The following is a 23,418-nucleotide window of genomic DNA, read 5'->3' as shown; positions in this document are numbered from 1 at the left end:
CTCCTTTTCGCTCATTTCCACGGCTAGAACCTCGTAAATAAGATCACAGTAGGACGCTAGCTTAAGTGGTTTACTCTGATTTTAAGACTCAGTGTTTTGTCTTTATTAACTTAACTTAACTTAATCCTCTCCGTACAAGGTAGTACATCTGTCCATATTTATAAAGGCTTCGTCTTTCCAGTCCAGTTGTGTGTATTGAATCTCTTTGTAGTTCACAGTTTTGTTTCTCTGGCAAATTTTCTTTGGTCAGGGAGAACACTAAGAAATATGTACAAACGACAGATCTATTATCCGGGGCACCTCAGCAAGCTAGAGACACGTGCTATCCGTGACTTTTTCTGAAACTTGTCTCGTCTTAGCCTGCATTGCAGGCGTAAACGGGGAAGGGGTAGGGAAGCAAAAAGAGGCGAAGAAGGGGAAGGAAGGCAGGCCTTTTTCCCTCTCTCCTACACCGTCTCCCTCGCTCCCCGCTCTCGCTCTCCCTCCTTCTCTCCCCCGTGTTACGCCTGCTACGCAGACTAGTCTCGTGTCTACTTGACTGAACTCTTCCACTATGACGACAAACCCTTGAAATTCAATTGTGTGCAAGACGAGTGACTTTACGGAATGACTGGCTCGTCATCGGACGAGGAATCTCCTGTGGTATCTCTTGTCAGCAGAGGAGTTGCCTCAGTCTTCTTTGTCTTTCCCATTGGTGTGGCTGTATCACGTTTGTTTCGCACGACTGTCCCTCTCACGGTATGTCCCACGCTCTGCACGTGCTGCACGATATCGTCACGCACGTCTGACACGTCCCACATGGAGACAAATGACGCACAACAAGGAGGAGGGGGTGAAGAGGGATCCACGTACGGCTTGTGTGAGAACACGTAGTAGTGAGCGATGGCAAAGATGAACATCTCAATGCACACCAGGAAATTCTGTTAAATCAATAAAAATGCGCTATTTCTCAAAACCGAAATGTTCAATGCAAAGTTGGTGGGATAAAAAATGATACCTGTTTAATCATTTCTAACTGATCAAAACTATATAAGGAAAATTTCAACAATGCTTCTGTCCACGAGACGGATCTAGCACACTTATCAATCCAGGCCATTACCTCATTGGTTAGGTTTTACAACCTTCATCCGGATGAAGTATCACACCTCCCTCACCCCCACCCCCTTCAAAAATTAATCGCGCTCAGTTTTATAGAGAAGGGTAAAAAATTTCAATTAAGGGAAACTCGAGAAATTTGGATGCTGGTGTAGTTACGGCAAACCTACACTAACCTGAATGCCATTGGCAACATCCTCCACAGTGTAAAACACCCAAGTATGTTTCTCTGATATAACTCCAACCTACAGAAGACAGGTATAAAAAATATCTTCCCTCCAGTTACAATTTTGAATGACGCTGCTCTTTGCGAGGCAGTTAGCCTGTTCTAGGTATTTGGATGGTTAGGGAGTGAAGCAAGAAATGGCGCGAATCAAGAAACGATAAGAGAGGAGTGCAGCAGACCAAGCTCTCTCCCTGTTTCTTCTCTTATATCTCATATCACTTCTTCCACCTTTCCCAATGACTAGAACAAGCTACGATGCTGTGGTTTTAGATGCTACACAATGCTCAGGTCTTTTGTGGTTTCTTTTCAGTGGTTGGTGAGCTTGTCCATCAATCAACTGTATTTCAGTAAACCAAGCTCTGAGATGCTTAACTTCCGTTGTTTCAATTTATTTTTATATGTTTAAGTGTTTTGACATTAAAATTTGGCATCATTACTAGAAAATGAAAATGCAACTTACCTTTACAAGGACAGCTATCAAGACTCCCTGCCTAACAAAGAAAACGATAACAGCAGTTAATACCAATGAGACAATAGTTTTATACTTAGACTATCTGTTGTTCTCAGGGTGGAAGAGTCAGTCTACTAGGGTGCAGGGATAAAAAGAGATGGTACATACCTGAGAGAAGGGATTAATGGGAGAGAGAGTGAACACTAAATGTGAGGGTCTTAACATGGAGGAGGGCTTAAAAGTTAGGGGCTCTAGTAGGGAAAAGGGTTCAATAAAACGGGGGCTTATTAAGGTCTGTTCATGATCAGGAAAATGAAGGGGTGCTTGAAAGTGTGCATGAATAAAATAAAAGGGGCTAAATATTTACATACTTCTGTTTGTATTTTGGAATGAAGAGAAATGCAATTACTCACCAGAATGATGCAAACACAACAAGTTTAATGCACAGAAACTTTCCGAAGGGGTTTAAGGGTTTAAGTTCATCATAAGCAGCCTTGTAAAACAAAACCAAGCAATACAATGCCCACTGAAAAAAAGGAGTTATAATTACATTAATTAGCACAACAGCCCCAGGTGAACCCTTCATGACTAGACTCATTGCCATCGAAACGCAGATGTAAAGGTAAAGTCTGCATACGAGCCAAGTGGCTCATCAGGTTGGAGCTTATCCTGGTTTCTGTAGCATGAAGGGACTAGGAATATTTCTACTCCCCCCTAGATGGGAAGCTAGTCCATCGCAGGGTTACCCCCAGCATTAAATTTGCTGGGACCCAGTTGTACACCTGGGTGAAGAGAGGCACCGTGACACAGAGTAAAGTGTATTGCCCAAGAACACAACACAATGTCCCAGGCCAGAGCTCGAACCTGGACTGCTTGATCTGGAGTCGAGCGCACTAACCACGAGACCACCACGCCTCCACATTGCCACAGCAAACAAGTTTTAAAAATGCACTAACGTACCACTTGTGAGCAGTTATTTATCACCACTATATAAGTCCATGCTGTTTTGAAGCTCAAATTTCCTTCATCATATTTCCCAGCTAGTTCTGTGCAGCTACGAAATCAAGAAACAGGAAAATGTTACTGAAAAAGTACACATTATCAACAGCTGCACTCTGGAATGATGTGAACAGTACTTACAAAGCAATGAAAGTGGTTATGATCCTGACAACTGTATAAGACAACACGCCTTGTTTACACCTGTCGATTATAGTTCTTGGGAGAAATAAGAAATATTCAATTTGACGATTGTTCCAAATTTCATAGACATACATGTGACAATGAATTGGCGTACATGTCTACAAGCATTCTCTGAGACTCAGAGGCAAATAGTCAGGTGGAGAGGAAGTGAAATGGGTGAAAATTTCATTAACACCACCTGTCCTGACTATCTGTCCCTGGGTCGTGAGGATGATCTTAACACCTTGATTGCTAATTCCAAAAGTAATAGGTCTTCACTACAATGCCACATTCTGAAATCCCAACCTGTATAATCCTCTATAAATTTACCCTGTTTATACGGCCACTTGAGCCAGTTATGTTCATTTTTCCAGTGTTAGCATTTCATAGATTGATTCAAGTTTCAACTTTGTAAAAATTATATCTGCATTCCAGATGCTTATTAAAGAACAGTTGTTTAGAAGTGAAAATTTGATATATCTGCTAAAACGTCATTCAATTAAGACCAGTGGTGAGGTTTGACCCCACACCATTAATATGGCCACTCCATTAACATGACCAAATTTTCATGACCTGCTGGTGAGCGTATTAATGGGTTTCCACTTTATAATATTACTGGTATCTGCCCAGGAGCTCTGTGAGAGATACTAACTGAATTAAAAAAAAAACAAACAAACAAAACAATCCATACTTGCCCATCCTCCATGGCGGCAAGGAACAACAAGGAAAGAAATGTTGTACTTGATGTTTGCCAGACAAAACCACTTCAAAGTCATATTCAACCGTGAGGTAAGCCAGCAAAAATGTCATAAAATTATAAATCACATAAGCCTCGTAGCACTCTCGTAGAGAATCCAAGTATATAGCAGCCTTGGGAAAACGAAGAGCAAGCCACTAGAAAGAGGAAAGGTAAAATAAGGAACTGATAGGTGCAATTGTCAAATATAAGTGTGCTGCTTTCATGAATTTTTAGGCCACATTGCTTATTACAACTCACCCTGGTAGGCCCACAGTATAGTATTTATGGAAATGACCTTTTACCAATGCCATTCAATATAAAAAAAAAAATGTATTGTTGGTATTTCCTCGGTCCATAGGTAAAAACATGTTTACTGCAAAAGGCAAAGAGCTAATACGTACACTATCTGTTGCATAAATTGGTACCATCCAAAGAATTCTGAAAACAAAACAATGAAAAATAAAAACATATAACATTGTACTTAACCTAAGATAATAAGCACTTTGGTCAGCCAAACTAACTCACTTAATTCAGTTAGCTAAAATAGCTTGCTTCCATAAGAGCTAGTAGAAAGAACAGACAAGCCAGTGCAGAAGATTACTTGGCCAACCAAAATACATGTACACTGTTCCCTAATTATTTGAATGAGTGGTTTTCAACTGAGTGTTGAATGTAGTACACAATAATTGCTTTTAAAATAGTTGTTATTACAGTTGAATCTGCGGTCAAATATTCTTTTGTTTAAAAAGGCATGCAAAAGAGGCGAACAGGTCAATACAAAGCACAATTGGCCCTTTCACCTTGTTTGAATATCAAACTGCCGATAACTGTAGTAACAGTTACTGATTTTACTCTACTAATTAAATGTCATAATGCACTCTCTGATTGGTTTCAGAAACTAGCAACCAACCACATGCCAAGGTAAAATTAATCGCACTTTGTTCAGTTGTGTTCCCCATGCTTTGCATGGATTATGTGCATTCCTTTGAGCACTGATCAGTTCACTGCTTTTTACTTTTGCTGTGAATCATAGGTCATCCGTTTTGGTTTTATATGTCCTCTGTAAAACACTTTATGACTATATGCTTTTATGTTCTTCACTAAAAGCCTAAGTAAAAATTAACTTCTTAATAACCGAGTACGAGGGCCATACTAGGGAATATTGGCCTGAGGTTGTGGCAGTATGGGCTGAGCGCGGCAAGGTCGGTACAAAGTGGCAAAGGTCCGACTGAGGGCCAATACAGCTCAAGCAAGCTTAGGTTAGTAAGTAGTTTATTACATGGCACTCAGGCCATGGTTGTTTATTAAATTTTCTTGCTTTTCAAAAACAAAAAATGCATAGCTTACACCTGTTTCCATAGAAATGGTCCATAATGCAAAATCCGGGCCAAGAAAGAACCAATCAGAATGCTCAGATTTACCTCAAGACTGCCTTGCCATGATTTATAATAAAATAAATTATGAATAAAAGAATTACGCTTATTTGATTTAAATTTTTATGAATACCTTACAATCCGCCTCTGTAACTCAGGTTTTGTGTAATTCACTAAATGTTGGAGAATTCCCCACAGGGAAATAGGAATTGTCAGGAAAACAAAACATCCTGCTGTGAACCATGCTTGCACGTGAGTCTGAGCTCTGTTTTTATGCAGTTCCCAAACAGTAAGTGGAAGTGCAACACAGAGAATCAAAAAGTACAAAGAAAACACCACCGGTCGTAACCAGCTACGAAAGTTTCTAACACGCGAATATGCGCAGCAAGAACAGCACACGAAGTTATTCATCGCCTGTGTACACCGTTTTTCCAGCCTTTTTCCTAGATCCCGGGTTTAGAATCAAAACAGAGTACCATTTATCAGCGATTTATCTTCCTACACCTCTGAGAGAACCTTGTTTTGTTCTTTCCGTGTTTGTGTTGTGTTCGATCAAGTTCGTGAGATTGTTCGTGACCTTTCGTTTTCCATTCGTGGGAGATCCGTCAATCAGCGGTATACCAAGCAAGACTACGCGCGAAAGTTTGACCTTTGGAGTGTTGCGTGTAGTCGTGTAGTATTTGTATCTACAAATTCTATGTAGTTCTTTCATCTCTGAGGTTGTCGCAAGTTTTCCAGCACATATGTGGAAAAATCGACTCTTGAGTCTTGGCAGAAGTGGGCAGAGAGGTGTGCACTTGTTAATTTCAACTTCTATATGTTGCTATCGGTCACTATCTTTACCTTGCCACTTGTTTTATTTTTTCAGCCCTGCGTCCTCTCTTATATAATCGCCTGTATTCAAGTGAATCCGTGCCGAAAATCACTACTCATTACACGATTGTACCTCGAGAAACTGATCCGAGATGGAAAGGTATAAGCTGAAGTATAATATCTCATAATTCAAAGATTATTTTCCAGTAGATATATTGAATTTGAGTCTGACAGGAAGTTTGGACACTAACTTTTGCCGCTAAGTTTCAGATTTTTTTTATTTTGAAGATGTGGAAATGGAAAGATTTTCAGACGAAGCCGATGTTGTTATAGTTGGTGGAGGTCCAGCTGGTTTATCTGCAGCAATCAGACTGAAACAATTGGCAGAAGAAAATGGGAAAGAAATTAGAGTTTGTCTCGTAGAGAAAGCTTCGGAAATCGGTGAGAGAATTTCCTCTTACTTTTTCTTGTCGATCCATCGAACACGTCCCGTTTGTTAACTAACTTTATGTTCGTTTGTAAATTTAATTTCCTGTCTTAGATAACTTGAACTTGTAATTTTTCAGTTTTGCTTCTTAAGAGTCGCCACAAACAGAACGTTTTTTTTTTGGCCAAGGTGATGACATAACATAAATGTGATTGCGTGACAACGCACGCCCCCTATCCACCTCTTCTGAATTAATTCAAGTTAACATGCATTTTCGCCTCACAGTGATTATACTGTTTATTTCCCAGTCTTGGAAAAGTTACTGAGTCATATAATTGGGCAATTTCTTCACAAGTGTTGAAGAAAGTTCTCTGAGTTTCATCACAATTATTCAATCACCGTAAAAGCTATGCCTGTTCAACTTGTTTTAGGTGGACACATTCTCTCTGGAGCTTGTCTTGAACCACGAGCTCTTAATGAGCTTATCCCTGACTGGAAGGACAAAGGGGTAAGGGAAATACCTGAATTATGTACAGTTAAAGTTATATGTAGAAAACATGTGATTTGATTCTGACAGGTCATTGTGTACTGACCAATCACAATCAACAGGGCTCAAAATAATGGCTAGTCAACGGACAATGTCCGGCCAAAAACTTAACTTGCCAGTCATGTCATGTTGAGATGGTCACGTTGTTCATTCTTGAATAAACAATCAAATCTTCAACTGTAAATCTTAGATTGTTATTCTGTTTTCTATTATGGCCTCTCACACGAAAACATACACCAACGCGTATCTGTTGGAATGGCTAAAAATCCATTGCTTGCTGTTTGTCATGCATTCAAGATCGATAGGAATGCAATTCAAATGGCTGGGGTTATCCGTTCAGAAAAATATTCAGCCATTCGAACAACTGCTGCTATCCTTTGGAAATATATTTTCATCTTTAAGGATGGCAGCCGTTTCCAATTCAGAATTCAAAACTATTCAGCCTTTCGAACAGCAGAGGTTTTCCATATGACAAAGAATCCGATTAGATTCAGCTTTTTGTGACGCTTTAGATTTGCCTTCCTCTCTTTGTTGGCATATATTTCAAAGGTATTGCTCTACAGATGTCAAGATATTTGTCGTTTCTTTCACTTTCACCGCACAAAAATCGACGAACAAGACACTAAAACAAAACTTTTCGCTTGATTGTCAAGTTGTTTCCAACTTAGACACAACGGAAGTCTGGGACATCAAAACACGCATTTTGCAGTCTGCTTTGTTTCCATCAAGCTGTAAATGTAACATTGAGCACGAACCCAGTATCTAATTTAGAACCAACTGATAAGTTACTGTTACATAACAGATGAAAATTATTATGTACCAACAAAAATGCTGAAGGCCTTTACATCAGTATCTGTATCTGTAAAGTTATTTTGTTCACAAATGAAATTTGAGACACTCTCAACTCGTTGGTTGGTAAAATCTTTCGAATGATACTCTCTCTAATATGACTACAACAGAGTTTACATTTTTTATGGCTTACACTTTAGAACTTAATTTTAGTCACATCATTAAGAAACTTCTCAACTCTTGTTGTGTAACTGTAGCTGTATTCGTAGCGACGCGATGATTTCAGTGTTGTGTGTTTGCACGGGTAAGAATCGAGCAAACAGAAACTTCTTCTTCGGCTATATTTGTTCACCCAGTTATTTCTGAAGTCCAAAATTAGGATCTGCTGATTCATGTTTGGTTTCATTTACGTTTTGACGGACATAAATACTTTGTAGAACATCAAAACAACAGCTCATGGAATTCAATATACCGAACGAAAAATTCAAAGTTTCATCAAATATGCATCCATTCAATACTTTATCTTTGGCAGGTGGCAAGAATTCCACTGAGAGTGTGCCACTTCATAGAGCTGCTGAGCCCTGCCAAGGCTGTCTTTGGTTAAGTTTTAAGCTTTTCTTTGTAGTAGGCCAATTTTAAACGGTCTAGCAACGACTGGAACAAACAAATTATATTTGTGGGTTTAATTAGGCCAACATTATATAAATTTTTTTAAAATATCTTGACCGGTCAGAAACAAGACATGACCGAGCTAAAATTACTTTGGCTGGTCAACATGACCAGCCACGGTCCGAAAATTATTCTGAGCCCTGATCAAGTTGAGGACCTCAAAACCATAAACCAAATTACTGTTGCTGTGTGCGGTTTACTTAGGCTTTCTCCTTGCTATGTACACAAATATAACAGTAATGAGCAATTTCTCAGGAAAGGATTTTGTAATAAAATTTGGAGACAAAAAGGCACAATGTTTCAATCTCTGCAAGGTAATAACAATAACATTCCATATATATTTGGATTGATTACAGTTCTCTGAGTTTCACAGTAAATGTTAATTGTGCTTATTTTAATCTTCGAACAGTGAAATTTGCATTGTAAATGAATGTTTTTACTCTTTCACTTACACTGCTATTTTTTTTTGTTAGGCACCACTTGATACACCTGTAAAGGAGGACAAATTTGCAATACTAACAGAGAAGGGAAGAATTCCTGTCCCCATACTGCCAGGTACAATGTGATAAGTGTTTGGAAACAGCTTGGCCTTCCCAATAAAATGTGTTATGTCCAATTGCCTTAGAGTGGAATTTTAGAAATTAGGTGGGGGGGGGGGGGGGGGGAGGGGAGGGGAGGAGTGTAGAAGCAAAAGAGTTTGTTTGAGTTGACCTTGCTGAGACTGTTGGAACAAATGTAAAGGCCTTTTTTTTACCACAATTGCTACTAATCTCGTGATCTGATTAGCTAATTTGCAGTTCTCGATAAGAGTCGGGACAACGCTGCTCACGTTAATGTGTCACACGATATGTTTTTCAGCTCGCGCTCTGAAAGCATTGATGTTGCGGCAAAATTGATAAATGGAATGTGGTTTAGTGTGGTCTGTACTCTTATCAACAACGATGCCTGTCATGTGAGTCCATGTGTGTCTCGTGAGTCCACAGCATTTTGATCACTGTGAAGACACGTATCATTGTCAATAAGAGTACAGGCCACGCTAAACCACATTCGATTTGTTAATTTTTCTATTTAAAAGTTTGTTGTTTGAGGAATGGGAAAATTATACAGCATTTTATTGGGATAACCTTGGGGTAAAATCCTGCATGTGATACAATCAGAAGCTGATGGAAGCAACATGGAAGCTGATTATAAAATGATGATTAACTTGTTGACATTTGTTGTAATATTGACAGTGATGTTTTTACCTGAGCAACCTGATCTGAGAAGGTTTGAAATTCAGATAGGGGTGGGAAATAAACACGTCACCCCCTCCCCTTCCGCAATAAGCAAACAAGGCCTTATTGTTGTGCTTCTGTTTCAACAGGATTACCTATGTACAACCATGGCAACTACATTGTACGGCTTGGTAACTTTGTTCGTTGGTTGGGTGAGCAGGCGGAAGCTTTAGGAGTGGAAATCTATCCTGGATATGCAGCTAGTGAAGTAAGTGAATTAGTGTCTGATAAATAATTGTTATAATTTACCTAGGGCTCCAAAAAATTGAATTCTAGGTAGCCTTTCAGACAAGCAGCTCTCAAATTTTCCTTACCCTGGGCAAGTCTTCAGTTACTTTTTTTCTTAATTTAGTTTGCTGATGACATAATGGTTGTTGCCCATTGGGCAAGTGAGAATGAAAATTTTCTTGCCTGGCAGGAATTTAATCTCTTAGAGTTGTCCTGGATGACTGAATGACACTTTTGTCAAGCCCTGAATTTACCACTTAGAATAAATATTGATCCAATTGGTTATGGCACTGAATGGACTTCATTCCTGTTCTATTGCCGGCATTCCCTTATCTGGTTCATGTTCCTTTCTATTAAGTCAAAATGTCATGACAAATTAGTACAGTTAAGAATTTATACCTGAGCTTTATTTTAAAAAATTCTCTGCTTTTTTAGGTCCTTTACCATGAAGATGGCAGTATAAAAGGTATTGCCACAAATGATGTTGGAATCCACAAAGACGGTTCCCCAAAGGTGGTGAACTATTTTGCTTTGTCATTTGTTATTTCCATAACACTTTCTTATTGGCTGTTTGGCCATTTTGTAAGAGGCCTTATGTCAATGTGGTTTTCTTGTGTTTCCATAGGGCAGTGTAAACCTGCATGCAATACTGTATCTATTAATTAAAATGAAGGATTATATTTATGAAGACTACACAGGGAATTGATTAACAGTTTTCAGCAGGAGGGTAACTAGGTTTAAGAAGCAGGCAAAAGTTTTTGAACTGAACTTTTCTACATGAAAAACATTCCTCTAGATGGTCAAACCAGGTGAGCAAAATCATCCTCACAGCTGGTCAATTTGCCCAGTGCCTAGCCTTTATTGAAACCCGTGATACATATATTTGGAACAAATGCGTATACAACATGTGCAGCATGAGACATCGCGATCGATATCCAGTTGAACAAAGCCTTAGGCCTTAAGTTTGTTTGGACCTCATATTACCTCTTGAAAAAGAAAACTAGATGATGACACTGGCTGCTTTACCGTAATATGCTTTTAATCTAAAAAGCCATCAAAACAGTTTCTGTTTGAAAATTTGGGTTAATAAACTTATGCTTCTTTCATAGCCCACATTTGAGCGAGGCATGGAACTCCATGCTAAAGTGACTATATTTGGTGAAGGATGCCACGGCCATCTTGCTAAGAACCTGTACAAGAAATTCAACCTGCGAGAAAACTGTGATCCACAAACATATGCAATTGGACTCAAAGAGGTAACCCTCATTTATTTCATCATCATTTATTTCATTTGCAAAAATAAAAAAAAGGATGTATATGCCATGTCAACAATTTTAATAGGGCAAGGAGACCTCCAAATGCAAATTTACTGCATCCAAACTGTTTGCCTTTGATTTTTTACCATTACCTTCATGTGCAATAAGAAGCAGACAACAGGTTCCTATTGTAAGCAGTTCTAATGGCAAGGGTTTAAAGACGTTCGTGCAAAAATTTTTCAGTGAATAGATTTTTTTAAAATTTTTACTGCAGTCAGAAATGCAAAAAAGAAAAAAAAAAAATGGGGGGTCACCAACTTCATTTCAGAGATGAAGCATGTGGAAAATTACCATGATTTTAAAAAATTGGCGCACGTTATTTAGCATGGTCTACAGAGATTTATTTTTATAAATATTGAAGGTGAGTCAACAGAGGCAAATGATCTGGGTCTGTTGGGTAAATAATTCCAAATGTTGTCGACTTTTTCACAAAACTTAACCCTTCAAGAGGCATTTGAACTGCTACACAGATAAACAAAGAGCTAAAAAGAACGGAGTTCGATCGTACATTTTGTAAAAAATTCAAACTTTTAATTGATAGATTTTCATCTTTTCACTAAACGTAGAAAATTGGTAGAGAAAATGATCCATCAAAAGAAACATAGGGGTCATGGAACGTCCAAGATCGTTAAATCCAGGCAAAGCTATAGCAATGGCCATCTGCCCTATCATTGTTCATTTTATTACTTAGTGTGCACTTGATGTATGACGTGGCATGCGAATTTGCATGCGCAGTAAGGATACACAGAAAGAATTAGCACAAACGTCCTTAAGTAGGAATTCCAAAAGACATTGCCTGGTCAAAATACGGGAGCCTTTGCAAATCATCAGAAGTTTTTCTGTTCATTTGTCAGATCAGTTAGCTGACCTTGTTGGGATGTGTCAAGACATTTGTCAGGACTTCTTACTGTCCAATTTAAAAATAAATAGTCGGGTCAGGAGTGAATAGAATGAGGACTCGTCATCTGAACTCGTTCATTTGAACAGGTATCCAAATAGATGGTTTTAATGTTATCAAATAACTTGAGCAGGCTTATATACGGATCAGTATAATAGCATTCTACAACATATTTTGTTGCTGTAGCTTTGGGAAGTAGCACCAGAGAAACATCATCCAGGACGGGTGGAGCACACTGTTGGCTGGCCTTTGGTAGGTTTGGTAAATTTTTAAATTAAAAAAAATATGCTCTTGGGTCGACAGTCGGATGGGAAAGAAATATGCTGCATTGAAGAATTCAGTGCTGCCATCTGCCAGGCTCTGGAGAGCGCCATAGTCTAGATTGACTGGTCTGCATGCAAGCCATGACTTTGGTCATTATGATGTGTTCTTAGGAAAGACACCTTATTGTCATAGTGCCTCTCTCTACCCAGAAAACAGCCCCGTCAAAATGTGATGGCAGTTGGCAATTCTCCTGCGTATAGTAAATTATCTGTTAGTTAATTCACACTGGAGTTCACTGATCCTGAGTAATAATGGATGCACATGACATCTGACACTTACTGCCTACTACATGTGTTTTCCTGCCTACTACTACTGAATATTTTGACAGGGCTGAGCAAATTTAAACTAGGGGTAACATCTCAATTTATGATTGACTAGCATTCCATCCACAGGGGTGAGGGGAGGGGTTGAAATACTTCTTGTTGCATAATACTATGTACAGAAACTGGGATACCCTTCAGTAGTATGGGATATTTAGCCGGAGGCAGAGTGAAACTACCTCAACTTTATATTGTACTTCTTCCGAACTGGTTGCTAACAGTTGATATTATCATGGTCATGACCTTGTGTTAGCCTCATGAAATGTCACTCATCTGTATGCCCCCCAAGCCAAACTCTCTTCCGAAGGTTAACCATATGTTGCATTACTTTTTATTTCCGGGGTGAGTTTGGAGTTCACTTAGAAAGTGTTATTTAAGGTAATTCCTCTGAAATAAAAGTGACAATAGATTTTTGTTCAAACTTTGTCCACTGAATATTTATCATATGAGAACTTCAACTTTCAAATAGAAAAGGGGGGTGCCCATGCTCATTAAAGAGCAGTGAGGTATTGAAAATGCCCCATCTTGGGATTATTTAATGCTTATTATAAGAACGCATTCTAGTAATTGTGAAATCTTTGTGAGCCCAGACTCATGAGAACATGAATTAGACTACAGTCAATACATTGCGTCAGACACAAATAAACATTTTAAGTTTGATTCAGACAGAAAGCTAAACCTTGATTAAAAGTTTGAACCAAATTTCTTGACATGGTTGTCAAACTGTAAAATAGAAAAGACCACAGTGTATCTGCTATTTTCCTTATTTATTCAATTTTCAGCAATAGAAATTAGATCAGTCTTTTCTCATGCAAAGCTTATGATTAGTTGATTACAATGACTGGAAAAAAAGGTGGGGTCCCCATGCTCGTTGGTGAGCTAGAGCCATTTTTCAACTGACAGAGCTCAATATTCAGGCAAATCCGCAAGGTTTTCAATGTTTGCGTGCACGAACACGTGCTAATGACGCCATAAATTATGCACAGTAAAGATGCGCGATGCAAATGTGAGGAATCACCTTAACTGAATTTGAATTCCCTTGTTCTACAGGATAAGGATACATATGGGGGCTCATTTCTGTACCACCTCAATGAAGATTCTCCTTTAGTTGCCGTTGGCTTTGTGGTGAGTGCTTGATGGGTGTTGAATCCTTCTTCAGTCAACACATTGAATCACTATTAGTAAGGTTTCTGAAGGTGTAATGCTTGTTTTGTTTCACCTGTATCTTGCAGTAAATTCTTGGTATGATGTATAACATGTCTTTCATTTTAGATTGGATTAGACTACAGCAATCCGTATTTGTACCCTTTCAAAGAATTCCAGGTAAACTGTTTATAGTTGTGGGGCCAGATTCACAAAGGTCTTTTAGATTTAGATGTCTTGTAAGCATTGTTCAAATACAAAAGACTATTGGTAGGAAACAATGCTTAGGATGGATCTTCACACTGGGGAGGTTTGTGAATCCTCCGTAAGAAAAAAGATGCCAACTGGTACATTTACCCATTTATTCTTAGCCCACGAAACTTTAACAACGTTCATAAAAATGTATAGAAAAGTTCTAAAATCTTCAACCTGGCATACACAATGTCGTCAGGACAGGGACAAATATTGCAACAAAATATGCCTTCCCTTGTACTTTGCAGGCTGTGTAAGGTTCGCATGGTATTGTGGTAAAATGTACAGCCACCATCTTTTTTCCTATGTGGATTGAGCCCCTGAAAGATTATTACTTTATAGTTTATTGATAAGCTTATTTAGTTATGCCTCAAAGAGCCCATGTGGGTCAACAAGGTTTCAGTTACAGTACAAATTAGAAAGTGTTAGAATTATTTGTAGAGTTATTTTGTATCACTAAGGAAAGTCAATCTCCGGGAGTCAATCAGAGGTGAGAAGTAAACACCCCAAACCCTTACAGTATCTATCTTTGTGAATTTGTATACCACCCGATTGGTCGAGGCACAATTAACTTTTCAAAGTCGAACAAAAGTAATCACGCTATTCAGAATTGCACAGAAGTTAAAAACTGAAATCCTGCGGGTTCCTCCCTCCCCCCCCCCCCCCCCCCCACCAAAAAAAAACAGACTTGTTTTAGGTGCGTTTGAAAGATAATATTTTTGTTGTGTGAGATTGCGCCATAATAGAACTATAGAGTTGTAGTTTGGGGCTAATTTATATCGTGTGACTCAAGGAACTGGGATGGGTAAAGATGATACAGCCATGGAATAACATTGCTCATTCTGTTGATATTTATGTGTGTTTATGATTCAGCGTTTCAAGCATCACCCGTCAGTGAAACCTACATTTGAAGGAGGCAAACGTATAGCTTATGGTGCAAGGGCACTTAATGAGGGTGGCTTTCAGGTAGGAACAATTTTGCAGGCATCCCTAGCCCCTTTTGATTGGGTCATTTATGTCACCATTGTGGAACGCACTAAAGGTGCCCTTCATCCAGCGGGGTGTAATTATAATCTCCTAGTCGGTTCATTCGGTTCAGGTATTCAAGTATACAGTGCATTAATAGATTTGTTGGTGAAATGGTTGCTGCAAAAATGAGTTGCTCTTCACTACCAAATAGAAACAAAACTGAAGATACACGTTAATACGTGTCTTTTCAAAGACGAAACTGTGTTTTTGTACTTGTAACACAAAATAGCTTCATGACCTACAGAAAATTACTCAGACACGACAAGAATCTAAGCAATCCAGCACTGCTTGTTCCAGTACTTAAATCTAGCTAGCTTGTGAAAAGGCTCCTGATTAAAGGGTTATAGGACGTACAAAACACAGGCGAGCGGAGCTATCGGAGAGGAAAAAGTCCGGTCTGGGGAGGAAAACATGACCTGGGTACGCTCGTCTCGTTTCGCTCGCCGTTTAGCTCGCCATTTCCTCCGCCCCCTCGCCGGGAGCCTGTTCACAGGCTAAAATCTAGCTTCCTGTTTTTTGTTTGATTAGTGTATTCCCAAACTGGCGTTCCCTGGTGGCCTTCTTGCCGGCTGTAGTCCCGGATTCATGAACGTTCCAAAAATCAAGGGGACTCATACTGCAATGAAGTCTGGGATGCTAGCTGCTGAATGCGCGTTTGAAGCCATTACTGACGAGAATTTCTCCTCTGCTACTGAAGGTAAGCGATTTGATGGCTGTTTTTAAGCGATTCCCTTAATTTCACTTAACGAGATTGTTCTTTAGATTCAGAAGGGATCATGGCTCGTACTCATACTCATACTGCGCGTTAATTGAACTCATGTTGCCTTTGGTACATGGCTCGGTGAAAGTAAATACCCAAACAAAACGCGAATAGGGAGCAAAATATCTGCATGGAAATTATCTTTTTTGTGGATTCTGTAAGGAAATCGTGGTTTTTGGTAGACGTGTGTTTGGATTTGAAAGAGGACAACAAGAAACTCGCTTTAAAGTAACTTTGTAAATGTGTTCAGATTGTTCCCCAAAAGTCATAAGTTCAATCCTTCAACTGTTGTGTGCTCCGTGTGATGTTGTCGTACACGACGAAGTGGAATTAAATCAATCTTGATTCTGACTTTGGTTGTGATGGTCAGAATTTTACTGAATTTCATTGTTATCAAAGTTAAGATGTGTTACAGCTTGTAAGAACCTTTGAAAAGGGTGTGGCTCGTAAACTTGAACTCTTCTGTTTTAGGTCTTTTTCTGGAATCCTACGAGTCACGGCTGCGAGAGAGCTGGGTATGGAAAGAGATTCAAAGCGTGCGCAATATAAGGCCCTCATTTCACAGCCCCTTGGGTCTTTATGGCACCATGCTGTACACGGGCATTTTCTACTACATCTTCCGCGGCAAGGAGCCATGGACTTTGAAAAACAGCAAATCTGACGCGGAGCACTTGAAGCCCGCCAAAGAATGTCAGCCGATTGAGTATCCTAAACCCGACGGGGAAGTAAGCTTTGATTTGTTGTCTTCCGTCGCCCTGAGCGGTACAAATCACGAGGGGGATCAACCGGCACATTTGACTCTCCGGGATGACTCCGTACCGGTCAATAGGAACCTCGCGATTTATGACGGCCCCGAGCAGAGGTTTTGCCCCGCGGGGGTGTACGAGTATGTTCCCAAGGAGGATGGCGATGGTATGAGGTTGCAGATCAATGCACAGAACTGTGTTCATTGCAAGACTTGTGACATTAAGGACCCGAGTCAGAATATTAACTGGGTTGTCCCGGAGGGGGGAGGGGGACCGGCTTACAATGGAATGTGATGGTGGACAGATGGAGAGCTGTTTCGCTTCTCTTCGAACATTTTACCGTTGCTTTGGTTTTAGAAAGCTCACATCCTGAAATTATTGCCGGAGTGTTGCAGCTTTCTACAACAAGCGAAAGGAAACTGGCCGAGAAAACAACCAATGGAGCTCGAGATAGCAAATAACGTTTGACTGGGCTCGCGTCGTTCTTAAGTTGCTTGTTTTTAAATAGCGTTTGATTCCCACATCGAAAAGAAACTTTGCGACTATGCCAAACAGAATATCTCTTAAGTTGACGCTTCCTTCTTACACGAAAAATGCCGAGTATGTATTATGGATGAATATCGCTAACGAAGCGCGCGAATCGCGCGAAGGACTCGTCGTGTTTGTTACCGCGTGTCTTCCACCATCTTCTGAGGAAATAAGACATACTAAGAACCACCTCATGGCATCGCTAAGAAAATGTCTGGGCGTCACTTAGTTTAGAACGAGGTTAGCTTTTAATTGTGGAATTTTTTGAAAGTGTAAGTTTTCGAATTTTCGGGGAAGCGCTAAGAAAAAAATTTTGTCAAAAAGGAAATGGCAAATGTTTTTCCTTAAGTTTTAATTGTGGAATTAAATTAATAACGGTTTTAACCGCTTTCTAATAGACATGTGATGCACTGGTAATGTACACTAAAATATTTTCAGAATAGTTCATGGCTTTTACTAGAAAATTAAATGTTTCTTGTTGAAAGTTCGAAGAAAGACTGCCATCTCAAGCAGGCAACTTATCACTTCCTCTCAGCAGTGCCTTGACTTCCCCGCTATCCTTTTCATTCCTCTCTCTATACCTCTTACTAGCCGAGTTCGAGGGCCGTACTGTAAGTTACGGACCGACTGTTTCCCCTATCGATTTATGGCCCAAGCGCTTCGCGCATAAATCGAAGGGAAAAAACCGAGGATCCATAACTTACAGTACGGACCGAGAAGACGAGGTTAGTAAGATATTTATTATATCTCAACTGTGTGTCTGCTGGGTTCGGGAACGATTTCTCTGATCGCGCGGAATGGCTTCAAATTTCTGACGCTCCTTAAAAGCAAAACGAGTCAATTTGAAATCGTTGTTAAGTGACTCGTAGTCTTAAGCAGGTTTTGATACACAATTTTAGAAGTTAGTCAAAGAAAGTTTTATTCTTTTACTTGCTATAAAAGTTAAGAACACAGCGATAAATCACGGAACATTTTGGCAACTAAAACAGTTTTAAATTTCAGCGGGCAGTACTTAGCTCTTTATATTAACCGAGCAGGAGGTCTGTATGGGAGAATCCTGACCGAGCTCAAGATCCTCCCATACAGACCGACTAAGCTCGGTTAATAAGATGTTTATCATATGGCAAACAAGAAATTAATTCGTTTAATGTACGTGGTTTGTACTAGCTGACATTTTGCTTGCGAACGGCGATGAGCTGAAGTAAAATCTGCCAAAGTTTGCTTGTTCTCTTTACTTGTTTTTTTTCTCATCAGGCTTTTTGGCACTTCCATAAATAAACACTGTTGGAAGAAAAAAAGTCAATATTTTAGCATTTTAGTTTGCAACTTAATACCTTAAAACATTGCCGGTCTAGATGGGAAAATCTAAACCGCTTTCAATCTGATTTTCGCCAATCAAATTCGTGAATTGGGAATTCGTGAATTTGTGAAATATAATAAAGTAGAATACGGCCCGCTAAATTGACCAATCACAGCGCGCGTACTAACTGAGAGATATAATAATGTTATGAATTGTTCATTACATTGTCAGTTAATCGTATTCCAGTCATCTTCATTTTTCACTTCGTCTCTGTTCCATCAGATAAACCTTGTGTGCTCGCCTTCATCACTGCCGTTTCCATCCTGTCCTTTACTTTTCTCGCCATTCTCATTTCCTATCTATCCATTCGTTTCCTCCATATCCTTGGTACCTCATTTCTATTGTTGTGATTTTCTCTCTGTTCTTTCAGTCCCTTTCTGTCCTCATCAGTTCATGGTTCTCATTTCCTCTCTATCCTTTGAGTCCAGTCAAAAGGTTTCCACCAATCCGCAAACCGCAGCACTTTTCTCTTGTGTTCTTCAAAGTTTTCCCGGCGCGGTTTTCTCCATCTATTTGGCTCAAGGTCCAACATTCCGCCGAGAATTTCTTTGCCAAAATAATGTGGAAACAGTTCTTCTTCCTCAATCACGTGAGCAAATCCGCCGTCCAATCCAAACTCGACACTAAAGTAAGGAAGTCCCTTGGGAACTGCAGCTCGCAAGCCTTTCTTTCTGGTATCTATCAGCTTCTTGTTCTGTGCCCATTCAGTTTCGGATTCAAGAATGGCTTTCTGCTCGCAAGAAAAACAAATAGGAATTTTTTTAAAAAAGCCTTGTTTCATTCACTTACGAGTGCCATTACATTTTAAGGGTCACTACGGAATTGTCTTAATACCGCTAAATATCGCTACTTTCGGGATGTTACTCTTAGAATTCAACTTTGTTAATATGTCAAAAAAACCATGCAAGGTGCGTTAATCAATCAAAACATGACCATGTCTTTCGACCATTCAGAGCCAAACCAATATTGACTTGTGCAATGTGCGTCAGTTTTCCCGCGCTTAGCTAGACAGCGTCGTAATTGGTTTACCGAGTGTTTTACATTATTCGACCCACCTTGAAATAAACAGGCGCCATGTCTCCTGTGTCTTTGGGCAGAGGGACACATTCGATAATCATATGATGCTGTTTCCGTAACTGTTTACATGTTTCCAGGAAAACGACGTCCTCCTCCTGTTCAAAACAACAAATGATCTAAATCAACTTTCTCCTTACAATACCAAAACAAAGTCTAACGACCAGCTGATGAGAATAAATAAATTATAAATCGGAAAAAAGTTAGAAAGCAGTTTCAAACTTACCATTTCTTCAAACATCTTGGTGAGACCTTTCTTGTAAATCTGCGTGAAGATATCAAAAGTGTTAAGTGATTCAATAGCGGCAAATTGATTAAATCTCATCTATCGGAGCCTTTCAGTACAGGTGGTATAATTAAATTCAATTTGCAACAAAAATTTCCGTTAGACATTGAACGGAAGACGACAGGGAGAAAGAAAGATTGTTTTGCGTTAAAAATATTCTCAAAAGATCGTTTTAATGTTTTGGGTACGATGTTTTCACCTTCACACTCGTGCATTCATATAAAGAAAAAGCATTCACGCGAGGGGAAAAAGAAAACAGCTGTTAAAATGACAGGGGCAGAAATATAATAAAAACCAGCCGTGTGAAAATGAGTGGGGAAAGGATGTTACGAAATGGAATCTAGAATATCTTGAGACTGTTCACACATGGCGACACACTAAAGGGCCACAGTTAAGATCGAGTTTAATTTATCAAAACACTCGTTTTAGTAGCGTCACTTCACACCAACCTGTATTTCACTGCACACATCCTCGTCCAACATAGTTGAAGCTGAACAGTGCTGCATTGGGATAATGAGGCAGTGTCCATCAGTGAGAGACACGTGAAGTGGCACAGCTAAATACACCTAGAAAAATATACAGCTGGTTTTAGAAAGTATAAGGAAAGAGGGTCGTACAGGGAGGGGGGAGGGGAAACGGAAAAAATAGAGGATCGAGGATATAAAAATTTCGTTTTCCCGACACGAAAATAAGCAAGTAAGACACCCTTTTTAATAACCTGTTCTTACACTAGAAACAGTGTTTGAAGAAAGCAAAATCGCGAGTGGCTAAGTCATGGCTCCATTTTGCAAATCGCATACCTGAGTCACTCTCGATAGACGACTCTAACCATTCGGAGGACTTGCGTCTCAAAATCAGTTCACGTAGAATAGAGTGGTAAAATCACGAATATCGGTTAACTATTCAGGTTCTTCACGGGTCACGCAAAACCTTCAGGTCACGGGTCACGTAGAATAATTTCCTAAATTCACGTTTTACGGAAAATAAAATCAGCTAATCACGCATCACGAGAATACCCCTGTGCGACCCTCAGGAATGGGGGGGGGGGACATCCCTGGGGAACCCACACAGCACTAAATTGGTCAAAGATGGAAATACTACCATAGGAAAAGCACTAAACTAAGCTTCTGTACTTGTGTTCGGTGATGTTCAGTGTTAGAGTTGTCTCTCATCACTGCATGTGTTCCACGTTTAACCTCGGATCTAACGTAAAAATTTGTTCTGTTCTCTGCGGCATCACCTTTTTAATGCAGTTTATTCTTGGTTCTGTACTTGCGGCGAGAGAAATTCGTCTGTTTCTCGGTTTTTCTTCGTTCTTTAAATTTAAGTCGATCTTGGAACAGTGTTTTTAGAAATTGGCCCTGAAATGCTAAACAGTGAGTAATTTAGCCTACCTTGAGACCAATAGCAATAATAAGATGTTTGGCGATGTCTGGGTTCTCGAAACAGAAGCGGCATTTAGACAGTTGAGCAGCCAACATCTTGTGTTCTGCATTAAAAATGGAGCACATACAAATTAATTTTCAGTCCACTGCAAAGGAGTTCATAATGTCCCGAAAAAGCATTTAAAACAGACAGGTCAATTTTTTCTGGTCTGTTTTCTTGAAAACGTTCTAAGAAAAACATGTCTATGGCTCACGTTTTCACTGCAAGATTCACTGCAAGATTTTGAACAATTTAAACTAAATTGTTTTGGTCGCTTGTCCAGTTGGATCAATTACTATTATTGTTTTCTTTCTAATATCATCAAATCGTCGCCGGTAACTTCGTTTGGCATAACAAACCTCGGATTGCCCTCTGCTTTGCTCGTCGTTCCTGATCAGCCGGAGAAATTTTGTTTGCAGCGGATGACACAAAACGATCATCTAACGTGAAGTCATCTGAGTAACCAGTCTTTGCCGCCTTAAAAAACAACAACGAAATAAATAAGAACTAAAGAAATCAAACACTGGACGGGATGAAACGGCTTGACAGTGCGTCAGTCTTGAAATCGTTTTAAGTCTGTTAGAAAATGCTGCAATAATGAGTACAGGCCCGGGTTGATCGAAAGGTGGATAACCGTTATCCAGTGGATAGCGGCGCTATCCACTGGATAAATCACCATCCAGCGGATAGCGTGGTTTGTTTTTTAAACATTTAACCACTGGATAGCAATTTATCCTACGGATAGCGTTTTCTAGCCAGCCTTCGAACAACTGGGGCCTGAATGTTAAAAAATAAGAGATAACAGGTTTTCAACTTTTTCATTTATCTGTTTCAATTTCTCCAAGCTGATCATCTATGTTCATTTGATTTCAAGGTAACACTACCTTAAAACTTTTCTGCCTTCGTGAACAAATTCAAAGTTTCCTAAATTTCAAGGTAAGAGTAATTTCCACATAACTGCGTGCCTGTTTCTATAGTTACCTTTGCCGCAAGCTTGGCCATCATTGCCTCATGGTCATCCACAGTGCTCATTTTCTCTCTTCTCACCATTTCCTTCAGGTCATATCTGTCGTCATCTGCAAAATACCTCTCCCTTGTCCCTTCCTTGCCATGTGTCTCCACCTGGAAATACAACGGCAGTCTCAGGCAATGAAGACACTATAATAATTTCCTTGTGTTTTGTGTTTTGTGTTTTGAGCGAGAAGAAGTGGAGTAATTAATAACCATCTATGACAACAACCTCTTCTTCTCAAAAGGCTAACAACACGGCAACCTAGTAACCAGGCGCTCCCTTTTGCGTACTTCATCTGGCGCGAAATTTCACTTCAAGACGTCATCGAATGACAGCAGGCGACAATCTCGTTCCCAGGGTCCTCTCTCTTCCTCCCTCGAAAGGCCTCGAGAAAGTAATACTTTCTCGAGGGAGGAAGAGAGAGGATTCTGAAAACGAGGTTAAGCACGCGACCCATTGCCAGGCACTTCCGTAAACTTTGCGCTCCGCCGCGTTAGGAAAGGAATGCCTAGCAATAAAGCTGGCACGATAAGTGTTTTTTTCTTTATCTTCAGCGAAAGCGATCGCAAGGTTTGCTGCAATACAGACAGATCGACTTAAACTGGCATGGGTGCAGAACGTTTGTTCATCCTAAACGTGTGTGCAGTGCGTTTGTTTGTATTATCTTATCACCTTTTTTCGTTTTCTTCGTCCTCCTCTCGGTTCCTGTCGCTCGGTCATTTCTAGCGGCCAAACATTTCCACTTGCATCAGACCGTGTTAAAACCACCATCTCCTCGGCGCGTTCAGCTGGGCCACTCCCCTTCATTCCAGCTTCTTGAAGCTCCTTGTTTTTCCTCATTTCTTCCAACTGTGATTTCAACTTGATTGCTAGCTCCTGTAGAATTTTCGATAAACATTCAAATCAGTCTTATTTGTAAAATTTTTAAAGTAGGCAAACCGATATTTAAACAGGATTTTAATTTTTGCGAAATTTTAAGGCAATCAGCACCAAAATTGGAACTGCTCACATCATAATTCACTATAAGTCTCGCTATCTTTGTCATCGTTATTTGTCCAACACTGCTGGAATCACACCATCAGAGTTAAGTTTACGTGTGTTTTTGGCTTTACCAAAATCAAGCTAAAACGTTCAC

The 23,418-nt window shown here is 39.7% G+C and overlaps 3 protein-coding genes across 5 annotated transcripts in view; 1 reads left to right on the top strand and 2 right to left on the bottom strand.

The window, feature by feature from the left end:
- Positions 1–61: 61 nt before the first annotated feature.
- On the bottom strand, positions 62–5,664 carry LOC110057580 (transmembrane protein 184C-like). Its single transcript, XM_020764172.2, has 9 exons — positions 5,197–5,664; positions 4,092–4,128; positions 3,643–3,845; positions 2,913–2,987; positions 2,733–2,826; positions 2,186–2,298; positions 1,782–1,812; positions 1,272–1,340; positions 62–920 (listed from the first exon to the last, which is right to left on the bottom strand). The coding sequence occupies exons 1-9, from the start codon at positions 5,472–5,474 to the stop codon at positions 600–602; spliced, it is 1,221 nt and encodes a 406-aa protein (XP_020619831.1). The 5' UTR covers positions 5,475–5,664; the 3' UTR covers positions 62–599.
- Positions 5,665–5,709: 45 nt separating this feature from the next.
- Positions 5,710–17,523, top strand: LOC110057579 (electron transfer flavoprotein-ubiquinone oxidoreductase, mitochondrial-like). The gene is made up of 14 exons (XM_020764169.2): positions 5,710–5,852; positions 5,932–6,036; positions 6,165–6,317; positions 6,735–6,811; positions 8,782–8,863; positions 9,672–9,790; positions 10,246–10,323; positions 10,920–11,066; positions 12,211–12,276; positions 13,719–13,793; positions 13,941–13,991; positions 14,937–15,029; positions 15,621–15,789; positions 16,324–17,523. The coding sequence occupies exons 1-14, from the start codon at positions 5,807–5,809 to the stop codon at positions 16,890–16,892; spliced, it is 1,830 nt and encodes a 609-aa protein (XP_020619828.1). The 5' UTR covers positions 5,710–5,806; the 3' UTR covers positions 16,893–17,523.
- Positions 17,524–18,019: 496 nt separating this feature from the next.
- LOC110057619 (pre-mRNA splicing factor cwf19l2-like) overlaps positions 18,020–23,418 on the bottom strand; it is a 12,095-nt gene continuing 6,696 nt past the window's right edge. For 2 of the 3 annotated variants that reach the window (XM_020764216.2, XM_020764217.2), the window contains exons 12-19: positions 22,956–23,159; positions 22,253–22,393; positions 21,631–21,748; positions 21,241–21,335; positions 20,296–20,412; positions 19,787–19,825; positions 19,542–19,658; positions 18,020–19,216 (exon numbers count right to left, since the gene is read on the bottom strand). In XM_020764216.2, the coding sequence (XP_020619875.2) occupies positions 18,887–19,216; positions 19,542–19,658; positions 19,787–19,825; positions 20,296–20,412; positions 21,241–21,335; positions 21,631–21,748; positions 22,253–22,393; positions 22,956–23,159 (1,161 nt within the window). In that variant the 3' untranslated portion in view covers positions 18,020–18,886. The remainder of the gene's footprint in view (positions 19,217–19,541; positions 19,659–19,786; positions 19,826–20,295; positions 20,413–21,240; positions 21,336–21,630; positions 21,749–22,252; positions 22,394–22,955; positions 23,160–23,418) is intronic. The other variant, XR_016202114.1, reaches the window with a different exon arrangement.

The sequence above is a fragment of the Orbicella faveolata genome, unplaced genomic scaffold (genome assembly GCF_042242905.1).
Source record: "Orbicella faveolata isolate gen_17 unplaced genomic scaffold, um_ofav_v1 contig_35, whole genome shotgun sequence".
In the NCBI taxonomy this organism is placed as follows: domain Eukaryota; kingdom Metazoa; phylum Cnidaria; class Anthozoa; order Scleractinia; family Merulinidae; genus Orbicella; species Orbicella faveolata.
Note: the sequence above shows the minus strand (reverse complement) of the source record. Positions and strands in the feature narration are given on the sequence as shown.

Coding starts and splice junctions, on each gene's coding strand:
- LOC110057580 (XM_020764172.2), bottom strand. CDS start 5,474: ATGAATAACTTCGTGTGCTGTTCTTGCTGCGCATATTCGCGTGTTAGA. Junction 3,846..4,091: donor CAATTTATGCAACAGATAGT/GTACGTATTAGC, acceptor TCCTCTTTCTAG/TGGCTTGCTCTTCGTTTTCC. Junction 2,299..2,732: donor TAAATAACTGCTCACAAGTG/GTACGTTAGTGC, acceptor CCTTTTTTTCAG/TGGGCATTGTATTGCTTGGT.
- LOC110057579 (XM_020764169.2), top strand. CDS start 5,807: ATGTGGAAAAATCGACTCTTGAGTCTTGGCAGAAGTGGGCAGAGAG. Junction 11,067..12,210: donor ATGCAATTGGACTCAAAGAG/GTAACCCTCATT, acceptor TTGTTGCTGTAG/CTTTGGGAAGTAGCACCAGA. Junction 15,790..16,323: donor TTTCTCCTCTGCTACTGAAG/GTAAGCGATTTG, acceptor CTTCTGTTTTAG/GTCTTTTTCTGGAATCCTAC.